This window comes from Sinohyriopsis cumingii, chromosome 19, assembly GCF_028554795.1.
Source record: "Sinohyriopsis cumingii isolate HCF-2022 chromosome 19, ASM2855479v2, whole genome shotgun sequence".
In the NCBI taxonomy this organism is placed as follows: Eukaryota; Metazoa; Mollusca; class Bivalvia; order Unionida; family Unionidae; genus Sinohyriopsis; species Sinohyriopsis cumingii.
The window spans coordinates 45,117,204-45,130,224 of NC_142979.1; the positions used below are offsets into that span (position 1 = coordinate 45,117,204).

The following is a 13,021-nucleotide window of genomic DNA, read 5'->3' on the forward strand; positions in this document are numbered from 1 at the left end:
TTCTAAACTGTGTCCGTCTTTGATTCTGTCTCTTCGTTCTACAAATCCCGCATTGTGGTCTTTGGTTATATCAGTTTTGAATGTTTCAAACTCCTTAGCTTCGTCAGCTTCCCATACCACACAGGCATCGAGATGAGTGTTCTTGGCGTCTATTCCGTACGTCAAGAGATTTTCCAGGTACGCTCGATAAGGGTAAGTATCCATGCTGCTACTGACTAGCTTGTTATTCAAGTACAAGTCCACTCCGCTAAACAAGGAATCCATGAAATTGTTGACGGGAGCTACTGGCTCAGTGTCTATAGCATTTCCATCCTTATCTTGAACTTTGACTTTCAAGTACAAGTAACTGCTATTCAGATCGATGTAATCTTCGGGCTGTCCTTTGATGTCAAACTCGATGGGAGCGGAATCGGTCAATGAGGAGACGGGATGAAATTCCACCCATTGGGATTCTTGCATGGTCATCATGGTGGGTGGCATGGCAAACAGATCCAGTTCCGTCTTGGAACAAGCGCAAGATTCTCGGTGCATCATATTTTTTTCTCTTTCTCAATAATCGAAAACGTCTAAGTCTCGAACGGTTCTGCTTTTCTTGGCCTTTCTCGCTTTAGACGTGTGAAGTCTGGTGAAAGGGTGTTTTCTTCGTCGTCTCTTTCTGCCTTGTCCTTGCTGAATGCCTGACTCGGTAGCGTGCAGGGCATTTATAGGTGTTTCTCGGCGGCCCAAAAGGTCTTTGCCCGTTTGCAGCAAGATATTTTTGCCTGCCCTCATGAAGGCTTCTTTAGGGTTTTGTTTGTCGATGATGACATTTTGGAGAAATTCTTTGCCTTGCGTCAGTGCCGCATCTTTCAAGGCGTCCAATCCGCGTGTCACCATCGGTTTCAACACTGGGGCCACCGAACGAAAGGCCGATTTTAACATATCTCCTAAACCGTGTCCTCGCTGTCGAGCAACCCGTCGGTACACTGGATACATGACTTACGAGTCGTGAGAGAACCGTTTTCGAAAATGGAGTTTCACCGTGACTTTTCCTTTGGTGAATGCAATATTTTGTCCCAGATCTCCTTTTATAGCAATGTTGACCGTGTCCAAATAAGACTTGCTGACAGGCAAATAGTGAGGATTTACAAATTCTCGGTGAACGTGGTAAGTGTTCCCACCTTCCTGGTCACTGGTCGTGGTACTATCCACTTTGAAAGGAATGACACGCAGTAACGGCACGGAGGTGTGTCCCACCACGTTGTACTCCACCACATCGGAGTACACGAACATAAAATTCAGTCCTTGGTTCAGTTCTACAGGGAATCGAAAAAACTTGTAAAATTCCGTATTGCTGTTGATCTTCGGTTTAAAATTTGGAGCCATTTTTGTGTCTCCACCTAAAATATCAAACAAGTCACGATTAAAACTGATGGACAACGTTTGGGTGTCCTGAAATTTCATCAGCAAGCGACGAGCCACTTTATGGTACTCCAGGGTGACACTTTTTTTAATTCTGTTCAGGGCTTTGCCAAAGGCTAACTCGAACCTGGAAGTAATGGTGTCCACTAAATGTTGGCCACTAAAATAAAACCCTGCCGGAATTTTCAAGGTGTAGATATTGAAGGGTGAATTGTTGGATGGTCTTGTGTCCCCTGAAAACCCGATTTCAGTCATGGTGTCTTGCAATTGTTGGTTCAGGATTTCGACCTCAAAAGTGTTTTGCTTTTCGATGATGTTTTGGATTTGTGTAGGGTGAATCATTTCTACCAAAGCCACTTCCCAATGGGCTTCTTGATCTAATGGGATGGCCTGAGGTAATTTGGCCGTGTAACAGCACAATGTGTTGTGGGGAAACACCTCCATGGAACTGTCACTGGGTAAGGTTAAGTAAAATTGGTTTTGGTGACTCATAATTCCAGAGTTCTGTGGCTGTCCGAGGAGTTACTGGACGTCAGAGGCGTATCTCCACCTAAAATGGGGTCGTTGTTGTTGTTGTTATTGGAGTGGTGACTGGCACTGGCACTGGACACAAGGTTCCCGTTCGAGGAGAATTTCAGGGAGGGATTGGTAAGCAGGTAACCGATGCAACTGCTCAATAAAATGGTCCACAATTGTTTGTCTCCTTGTTGCAAACTCAAATTGGCAATGGCTGCCCCGATGACACAATACACCACGAAGATTTGGCAGAAAAAGACGATTTGCGTTTTAGGCACACGTTCTCCGCACCACACCCACAAGGGTTGTTTTTGTAAATCTTGCACAGAAGAACTGGGTGAAGGAGTGGTCGACGTAGCTGCGTCTGTGTGAAAAGGCATGATGGTCACTTCTTTTTATAGTCGATGACTTGCGAAGCGTCGATCCAAGAATCAAAACTGGGTGGATATCCTTTCCAACGTACTTTGACTTCTTTGACACGTCGTTTGCCCACTTTACGGGTTCTGCGTTCGAGAATGCTTTCGATGTCGTACACGTCGTCTTCTTTTTTGGTGACACGTTGTAACTCGGGCAAATAAAACGTTCCTTTGAGCACTTCTCCGTTCATGTCTTCCAATTTATAGACGGCAGGATGACGGCCATGCACTCGTCCAGTGACACGAAACAATTCGGTCGTCCAGTTAGGTAAGTAACCTTTGTCGAAAGTGCGTTGGTTTTACCAATGCGCACCCAATCTCCTACGGCCAACATTCCACTTTTCTTGGGGACAGCCCTCGTCGGGGACGTACCAAACAGGCGCTCAAACACCAACACTTCGTTCTCGGGAGTCACGTCTTGCGGGGCACGTCCGATGCTTCGATGGTAAGATTGGTTGTACGCTTGCACCAGGTGCGATAAGATGTCGATGCACTTCAGAGTGTGGTGATGCGTAAAATATTTCCACATGCGTTCTTTCAAAGTGCGTTGAAAACGTTCCACGGTGCTGCCTTTGGTTTCGGGATTCTCGGTGGTAAAAAATGAATGTCACGTTTCTTTAATTCTTTTTGGAAAGCTTGGTTCAGAAATTCGGTGCCTTTGTCTGTTTGCCATCGAAGCGGGTGACGACCGCTTTGTTTCAACACCCGTTGCAGGGCTCGCACTAACTCGCTGCTCGATTTGGAAGTCAAGGGCACGACCCAGGCAAATTTGGAAAAGACGTCGATGACACAAAACAAATATTAGTAGCCACGATTGTAGCTGGCCAAATGAGAGACATCGGCTAAATCGGCTTGCCATTGATGATCGATGCCTTCCACTCAGGTGCGACTTCTGGCAAACTTGCGTCGAATGGGTTTGTGTAAAGTGTAGGTAGCTTGTTCTTGTAACCATCGTTGCACTTGAGGTAAACGGAGACTTTTCAGTCGACTTTTGGCAGCACGATACAATTTTTGAACTCCTGCGTAACCTGCAGGATGAAAAGGGATTGTAGTAAATGCTGGCTAAGACTTTTTCCATTTTTTGTGTTTGTTTGTGTGTTAATAAGTCACCCACTCTTCGGTGATGCTACTTTGGGTGGGACGAAAGGGTGGTTTAGAAACGGATTTACGTGTCCGATGGGCTACGGGAGTAGACGTTGAAGGTAGTGGTGGTGGAGGTGGCAATGGAATGGCTTTGGTTTTCTTTTCTTTCTTCACTTCTGGTTTCCCTTCTTTCTTTTTCACTTCTGTCGAAGGAGGAGTGGACATCATCTTTTTAACCCAAGCTTTCATTTCTTCTCGTTGGGGTGTGGGGGACGGGGTCAACAAGGATGCTGCAATCTTACTCGAAATGGGAGCTGCTGACGGTGTTTGAAACACTTCTCGCATCTCTTCTTCCTCATGTCTTCGTGGGGTAGCATCTCTGGTGACCCCTGGGGATGGTAGTAGTGGTGGTGGTGGTGGTGGTGGTAGTGATGATGGTGCTGGACTTTTCATCAAGGTCTTAAAATCTTTCAGAGTGGGTAGAGCTGTTTCGTCTAAAGCTTTCTGGTGAAAGAGTTGCAGTCGTTGCAAGAGTTGACCGTACTTTTGCGATTTTTCTGTTTCGGACAAATCTTGGCGATCAATCAAGGACTGTAATTCGTGTTGTAACTAGGACATCTCGCTCAAATTGGGATTGGGAGGTAAATGTGGGGTGCGTTGTTCTTGCCAACGATGGTATTCCATCCTTCCATGGGGTTGTCAGGGGTCAATTCTGAGATCTTGGGACTTCCGAGGGCCTTTTTATCTTGCTCCTACTAGTCCTCCCAACATGGTTCCCAAGATTCCTTTCAGCAAGGGACCTAACAAGAGGGGTAAAATACCTCTACGTTGGACCAACATCTTCTTCTTTTGACGAATGGGAATTTTCTTTTGAACCATTTGGCGAAGAACGTGACGATGTTTGCTTAAGCATTGTTTCTGGTGTTTGGACAAAGGGATCGTGCCTTTCAAGACGTTCAAACAACATTCGCACACGGTATCGATGACCTCTTTGGAGGCCGATTGAATGAGTTTTTTTCGTAGGGGTGGAGAAGCTTTGGACAGGACAGATAACATGTCCCCATGTTTGACTAAACGAGGAGGCAGTCCTTTCCTTTTCTTTCCTTGGGGTTTTCTGGAGGGTGACATCTTCAGGAGCACCAAAACACTGATACCCCGACTTGGTCACAGGCCTTTTTTATACTGGAACGCGTCGCCACTGATTGTCTTTACGTCGTATCAGTTTGAGGACAGGCATGACACGTCGTGCAGGGGTACGTAACGGACTAAATCGAGCCAGTTCCTGCTTGGACAAATCCAGTAAACTTTGTAACATGCCCGATCTTTCTTGGACTTTGATTTTGGGAGATGGTACTTTGTGAGCAGCAGCCACTGCCACTAAATTGGAGGATCCTGCCACTGGGGAAGTTCTTTTTGGGGTCATCAACGGAGAAGTTCTTGGTGTGATCAACGTCTCCAAGTACTCTTCAGTTCTTGGTGTCATCAACGAAGAAGTGGATGAACGTGAGGCTGCCGGAGACGCAGTCACCGCCGTGGCAGGTCGTGGTTTGCGAGTGTAAGGTTGCGTCCTGGCCGAAGAAGTGCCTCTCTTGCGAGTAGTTTTCTTCTGTGGGCTTTTCTTTTTCTGGGGACTTTTTCTCTGTTTCTTTTTCTGGGGGCTTCTTTTCTTTTTCTGGGGTGGTGTCTGGTAAGAGGAGGGTCCCGCCACTGGAGAAGTTCTTCTTGGGGACCTGGTCTTTTTCTTCTTCTTCTTGGGGCTTCGTTGGACTTTTTTCTTGGGGAGAAGTTTGGGGGCATTAGGATCCCATCTTAAGAGAGAGCGAATGATGACCCCTCCTAGAGTACCGCTCCCTCCAGGTTTAAAAATGATTTGTTTTTTGGTTTGAGTGTCGATGCGGGGATCGGCCAGTTGGACTAAAGCGACTTTGTTTCGATCAAAAAAGCGTTTGGTTTGATGAGGAATCTGAATGATTCCTTGGAGTAATTGACGTGCCGTCACCGTGAACCATCGTAAGACTTCTTTGAGACTAGCTTCTAAGACACGAGCTCGTATTTGTGGATTTTTTTCTCGACTGATGCCATACAAGGCACGAATCAATTTGACGGGAAGATGCGACTGAAGGGACGTCAAGTTGACGTTGTGTGAGACAGACGAAAAGGGTCTGAGGTTTTTATAGATTTTTTTTATGTGGAGTGAAATTAAGTCGAGGACGGAGACGTGTACAGGACAGGCCCTCCGTCTTGACACCAGTGGTGAAACAAGTGGGTACGAAATCGCAAATCCTCGGGGGTCGTAGGTTTCAAATCGACGAGTAAATAGGCGTGTGGAGTTTGAGTGGCATCGTCGTACGCCAGAGTCAGCCAAGGCGTTCCTAACTGTTTGGCTAAGACTTACAAGTCTTCCATGGTTCGTTGTAAAAACTGATTTTTAGTGCCACGCTCAGGGTAACAGACGGGACATCCGTTAAATAAGCAACCGTTAAACTCGTACACGATCTTGGGGTTTTCTAAGTCCCAGCCATCTACCGAATACGTTCCGATGGTCTTTTCACCCCCTCCGTTGCGAGCATGCTGAATCCACTTGTCTTCCTTGTCGCACAAGTAATGTAACCAACGTAGGGCTTTGACCGAGTATTGACGTTTGACATAGTGGGTCGTTTGAGGACTGATGACAGCTACGGTGTTTTCAGGCATGAATCGTTGCCGGTACACTAAGGAACGCGCTTTGGCAATGGTGCAAGCTTCTTTCAAAGGATCGACCCCTCCGTGTTCCATGAACAGTTCTCGAAATTTTCCACAGCAACGCCGTAAAATGTCCACGTCGGAACGACAATACTTTAGCATTTCTTCCTGAAAGTCGAAAGGGTCTGAGGCGTGAGCCTGGTACCAAGCGTAGAAAGCTTCTCGTTGTTCGGTACGCATGTTGTCGGGGTCGTAATAGTGAGCCTCAGGTAAATGGGGTAGAACGGCGTGTTGATTGGCTTCCGTATTGAAAAAATGTGGAAAGTACCCTTTAGCCATTTCTGTCATTCCAAACGTTTTAGGCATTCGACTCAAAGGCATGGCCAAATAGCTCATCGAATCTTTAAACTGTACTTGTCCCACTTGCATGAAAATGATTTTGGCTCCGTTCAAAGTGACTTTAGGACGCTCGGTGCCTTGTTCCGTATAGTATCTCAAAAGAAACTGTCCATCGTATCCGGAAAAATTGTGAGCCATCACCGTGGCATGACGATGACAATCTCCGTAACGTTCGATGTCCTCTTGGCTCCACGTCTTGTCGATGGGGTCTAAAACCCATTGGGCAAAATCGGCTAACGTGTTCGGTCCTCGAAAGATTTTTTCACGCCCTCCGGGAATCTTGCTGCAGTGAGGGCAATGACTGAAAATAGGTTCTTGAATGCACTTCTCGCACGCTCGATGAGCCACGCAGAAATTAGGAATGTGAATGCCAGTCTCTTACATGCATTCGAAATCAAAAAAGATGAAATTGCCTTTCTTCTTTTGACCGTCCTCTTTCTCTGGTGGGGGTTGGTATTTTTGCACGTAGCATTGGTGTTCCAAGTCCACGACGTGGCAGCAAATGTGACATTTTTTCTTTCCTCGACATACGTGTGCCTTGGCATTATTGGTAAGTATGCCTTGTCCACAGGTAGGGCACAATCTCAGCAGTTGACAAGCACATTTCTTCTGTGAACCTTGCGTCTTCAAATGTTGTTGGTAACAGGCAGGGCTGACAAACGTGCGCAGACAAGTTGAACTAGGCACTGGTCCTTCGCTCAGACAGGGTGGAGAGGCCAAACATACTGAGCATTTCAATCCGCAATGTTTGTGTTGCTCTCGATTATTATAACCATGGTCACATTTCTCACAGTAATAACCGTATCCCAGGAATGCAGTGATACTGGTAATGGTATCGAAATGGTCATCGTGATAATAGACATGAATGTATTTTCCGTCCTTAAAGTCTTTCCCTCGAAACAACAGAGGCCCGCGCATTTCTTGAGGGTACACTTTCAAGGTGTATCGTGGAGCTAGGGCATCTTGCAATTTTTGCATCTCAGGAATGCCACAGGGTGTGTCTTTGGACAGTCCGGCTTGTTGTAACAGGAGTTCTGCTTCATTTCGTTGTTTGGCTCGATCGGATTGTTGAATAGTTTTCCAGGTTCTTTTCCATTCTACCGTGTCGTTCTTGTTGGCATAGGTTCGTCCCACCACGATGGCACGGGCTAAACACATCTGGTCTTGAGGGTTGTTAATTTGGACGAGACTTGTTTTGGTGTTGCGAAGGTCGTCCACCAATAACATCTTTTTGCGTCCAGTCCCTTGAGGAGGAGAGACGTGGGTCATGTCCAGTGTGGCTTTTCCATCGGTGATGTCAAACTGGTCATTAGATTGTTGCACGTGTTGAATCTTGTCCATGACTTTGGAAGCGGTCAATTCTGCAAGGGTGCTAAACTCGATCCAAACAGGGGATTTCAAACCGTCGTGTTGTATGGAAAGTCTCAAGCGATCGTCTTCTTTGGGTTGACATTGTCGCTTGAGTGCGGTGAGCAAAGAATCCCACACCCCAGTGATGAACACTTCTGCTTTCTCTAACGGTACTTCAGCCTTGAAATCTTTAAACTTCACTGTGTATTTGTAAGCCGTGGTTCTAAATTTTCTAGAGGAGCGCTTTTCCGTCTCTCGAATGGAATAGTATTTTTCAGGGTTGACTAAGGGTGGCGAACTTGGTTTAGAGGGTTCGGATTCTGGTTCACTCATGTCCTCTTCAAAATCACTGGCATGAATTTGTGCCAAGACTTCAGCCCTGGTACGAGGCGATAGATCACGTTTCTGCCTCTTACTTTCTTCTTTCTTCTCGAATGAATAGGATCGTTTCATCTTGAGTAAAAAACGTCAAATGACTCAAGTTTAAACACCATGGACTAATTTATAGTCATGGCAGACCAGCGTATATAAACGGGTGTGTGTCTTGTCCTTTCACTATTCATTTCACTCTCTAACCGAGCACAACGATGGAAGAGACTAGCCAAATCGAACGTTTCATCAGAGCTTTGCGAGGGGTCATTAGAAAATTCTCTTCAGACCAGCCCACGGACTACTCTCCTTCCTTTCGAGATAAAAGTCAAGATACTTGCTATATCTGTCAGAAGAAAGGGCATTGGTCTTTAGAGTGTCCAGACCGTCAAAAAAGAAAAAAGGGGCTAAAAAAGACAAAAGTCAAGATACCTGTTATTATTGTCAAGAAAAAGGACATTGGTCTCCAGATTGCCCAAAAAAGAAACAAGAGGAGTCAGAAGAAAAGAGGGATTCTTCAGAAGAAGAGAGGGATTCTTCAGAGGAAGAGAGGGATTCTTCAGAGGAAGAAAGAAGACAATTCTATTTACAAGAGGCAAAGAAAAAGAAACAGGAGAAGAAAAGAAGAAGGGAAGAAATTGAGGAGGAAGAAGAGGAAAAGACGGTGAAGAAATTTAAAAAACAGAGAGAGTAAACAAGGAGACAGAAGAAGTCAATGAACTTTTTAAAGTGTTCTGTTGTGAATTGTGAATTGGATTGTAACAATGGATAAAAGAATAAATTAATTATATAAGGTAAGTGTCTTTGAGTTTTGATTTTAAAATAAGAACGTACACTCACGCACTCATACAAAGACACGTACTATAGGGGTAAAATGGGGTTTTTTTTGAGTTATTGGCAAATGAAATTGTATCTCTTTTCGAGAAATGTGGGTGTCCCTGAAAAGGGCCTTTTTTGCTGTAGGGGTGAGTTCAAGCAATCAACTTTAACTGTCTTAAGCCTTTGCCACGGCCAAGGCCTACTTCTGGACTGCGTAATGCTGATGATGATGATGATTGGGTTGAAATCACTAAGGGTGGTACGGTAGGCTTAGTCACAGGGTTGACGTGTTTAGCTCGGGAAGGTCGTACTCTTTTCGGTCGTAATAAAGAAGTCTGATACATTTGTTTCAGACTTCTTAACTCCGCTAAAATGTCCAACAGTACTGTGACCGTTTGATTTTCACCCTCTTGTTTCTTTGCTGCTACTTCTTCTTGTTGTTGTTTTTTTCTTACCTCTTCTTCTTGCTGCTGTTGCTGTAGGAGAAAAGCTTGTTCCGCTTCCTTTTGTCGTTGTATAAATTTCTCCAATTCTTCTTTCTGTCTCTGTCTAAAATTCTCCACTTGCGGTAATGAAGAAGGTAACGAAGGTTCCGGAACAAATTCTTGCGAGGTAAGAAAATCCACAAAATCCCAATTTACCTCTTCTGAAAGTAAGTCCGGGTTCCCTTGGGCGGTCTCCCCTGCTGGTGCACCCCAATGGATCGTTTTCTGAGTTTCCGTCATGTTGAATCACTGTCGCATAGATTGACTGCACACAGGCGCTAGCGAATCTATATAGACCACGTGACGTCACAAACTGCTCTCTTCGGATTGGATGAGGGCTGACTGAATTTTGTAACGCGTGTTCGGATTGGTGAATGAACTCAATACGTTTCAATCCTTCCTCTACCTATAAATAAGCGCAGTTCACTGCATTGATTCACCTGTTCTCGCCGCTTCAAGATGTGGACCACAGTTGAATCATCCACCCTTGTGTCTTCAATGATGTTTAGGACGGACATGCTCATGTATGTCCGGTCCAAGTGGACTGTTGTTGATAGGACAGATACTAGTCTATGGATGAGAAGAGTTTACATAGAAAGACAAGGATGTCTCAAGAGGGTACTTGTGTATGGACCTGCAGTTAGAAGGAGTTTAAGAAGAAGAAGAAGATGTGACAGATGTCATCTATGTTAATATTGATATTAACATAAACCCAAAGGCCCTTTTCAGGGCCATCCACATTTCTCGAAAAGAGAATGACTTTCGATTGCCTACCCTTTTTTTAAATTTTTTATTTTTATTTTTTTTTTTTTAAAAAAAAAAAAATCCCATGTTCAATTTCCCTTGTCGCTAAACAGTCCCACAATTTTTCTCCATGTTAATTTCCCTTGTCGCTCAACAGTCCCACGATTTTTCTCCATGTTAATTTCCCTTGTCGCTCAACAGTCCCACGATTTTTCTCCATGTTAATTTCCCTTGTCGCCAGATTGTCCCACGATTTTTCTCCATGTTAATTTTCCATTGTCGCCAGATTGTCCCGGGGGGGGGGAGGGTCTGTAATGCTAATTCCCATTGTCGCTAGGGTATCCCACTTCACTACTCACAGACTTTGTATGACCCAACAATGAGACGGTCATTTATCAATAATGGGGTCACACTAGTTAGATGTGCCTTTAATGCCTTCCTTAATTAACCTTTCACGGGACAAAGTCTAGGATGCAACGCAAATCTGGTAGTTATGGCAACAATGTCTTGCAATGTGACCTTGATCTGTACAAAGTTTGCAAATGTTTGTGGTGTTTCTCAACTGCAAAACAACATTCATATTTTTTGCATTCAGTTTTGATTTTGGTTTGCTCATAGTCAAAATAATATTTTAGTATTTGTAAGTTGATTGTTTCAAATTTATGCAAAACATAAAAAAGTCTTCAATGTGTCATTAGCGTAACTGGTGTGATGTGATTTTGATTTTTAACGTAGCTTTAACAATTTTTCAGTCATATTGCTACGATGTCTGCAATGTGGCAGTTTATAGTGATGTCTAGCACTGGGGCATCATGCCTCAGACATGTAGCATGATGTCCCACCCAGTCACATTATTCTGACACCAGGCCGACCAATCCTAACACTAACCTCTTAATGCTGAGCGCCAAGCAGGGCAGCTGTTAGTACCATTTTTTGTAAGTCTTTGGTACGAACCCACGACCTCCCGCATCCGAGGCGGACGCTCTAACCACTAGGCCACCGGAGCAGTGTTTTTAGCATAACTGATGATAGTGATATAGGTGAACTAAAGGTAAAATAACTAAGGCAGCAAAGTTGAGCCACAACCAATGAAAGTAGAAGTTATTGGGTACTCGTTGAATCAACAGGACAAACTTTGTGAATATGTTGGTGATGGAAGGACAGAATAGGATGTTGACCGTAGATAAGTACGAAACTTTAGCAAGATCAGATGCAGAATGAATCTGAATGTCCTAATTTTTAAAACTTTTCTTATAAATGTGTTTACATGTCGGAAGTTATTCAATTAGTTCGCGCCTTTTCAATTAATTTTCTTTAATCATATTATCCTGACACCATTATCTTAACACTAACCTCTTAATGCTGAATGCTAAGCGAGGCAGCTGCTTGTGCCACTTTTATAAGTCTTTGGTATGACTAGGCCGGGATTCGATCCCGCTTATTCCGCATCCGAGGCGGACGCTCTAACCACCGAGGCCGCCAGAGTAGTAGGAAGAAGTGTAATTTGTCCTAACAATTAATGCATACTGTATACACCCAAATGTGTGCAGTGTGCAAAAGTAGATTATATGAATTCGCAAAAGCAGGCCCGGACCTAGCACGTGCGGGGCCCAAGGCAGCATGCGGAGCCAAAGGCTGCAAGCGATGAGCACGAGGACCCCAAGCAAAAACAAAAATGCACTGCGTAGTTGATTTCCTGAAAGCGCGGCACCCGAGGCGGTTACTTCGTTCGTCTTGCCCTAGGGCCGGGCCTGTTTAAAAGCTATTAATCTATCTTTTGTGTTGTAGAATGTCACCTCAATAAGTCAATAACCGCTTAACAGAAATCAAAGTTGTTAAAAAAAATTATGCAACTTACATACTGAGTTTCTAAATTAAAACCATTGTGAATATAAATGTTTACTAAAAGCTGTAAACTGTCTCAGTATTGGTATAGGACTATAGGGGAATATATGCTGGATAAACAATGCGGAAGTAATCCATAATCATACTTATCCAGCGATCAATTGTTTATTGACCTCGTTATATTACTGGCACTGTATATAAACAAAGCAACTCGATTATACATAATATGCATAACTAATCCCTCTGTGTGTGTGTGTGTGTGTGTGTGTGTGTGTGAGTGAGAGAGAGAGAGAGCTTTGCTTACATTCTCGTATGTACAGCATCTGCAACATATATTTCCCATATCTTTTCGTCAGAATTGAAAGTGAGATGAAAAGCAACTACTTCCCTGTACTATTACATAATGCGTGTAGTCTTGCTATTTCACTGACTCTTTAAGTCACACGTCAAGTTATACATTGGTACACATTCATCGTCATTTGATTGCCAGGACGTCAAACATGGTCACGTGATTGTATATTCAAATAATAACTAATACGGGGATCGATTACTGCCGAGTAGTTTACGTTGTCAAATTAAAACAATACCGATGTTTGAACAACAACAGAGAAATTTACTCTGTCATTTGTGAATCTTTATTAACAGACTTAATGCAAACACTGATAACAGTTTTAACCTTCTTTTTGCTATAGTACCCACCAGTCACCATTATGTTGTATTATGACGGACTTTGAGGGATCGGACCATAAAGCCATTTTCCTTATAACCTAATGTTACTATATTAGAAAATATATCTAACTTCTTCATTATGTTGGCATACAAGTCTCACTACTTTCATTTATTAAAACAAAAAACGTTTGTTTTCAGCCTTGAAATACTGATATTTTGTTTAGCTTCGTACTCAAAATTAGG

General features: G+C 43.8%; 1 protein-coding gene across 1 annotated transcript in view; it reads right to left on the minus strand.

The window, feature by feature from the left end:
• The window catches only part of LOC149775616 (uncharacterized), a 36,364-nt gene extending 23,772 nt beyond the window's left edge, over nucleotides 1–12,592 (minus strand). Inside the window, exon 1 of the mRNA XM_089944270.1 lies at nucleotides 12,414–12,592. Within this exon, the coding sequence (XP_089800396.1) occupies nucleotides 12,414–12,452 (39 nt within the window). The 5' untranslated portion in view covers nucleotides 12,453–12,592. The remainder of the gene's footprint in view (nucleotides 1–12,413) is intronic.
• Nucleotides 12,593–13,021: the final 429 nt, after the last annotated feature.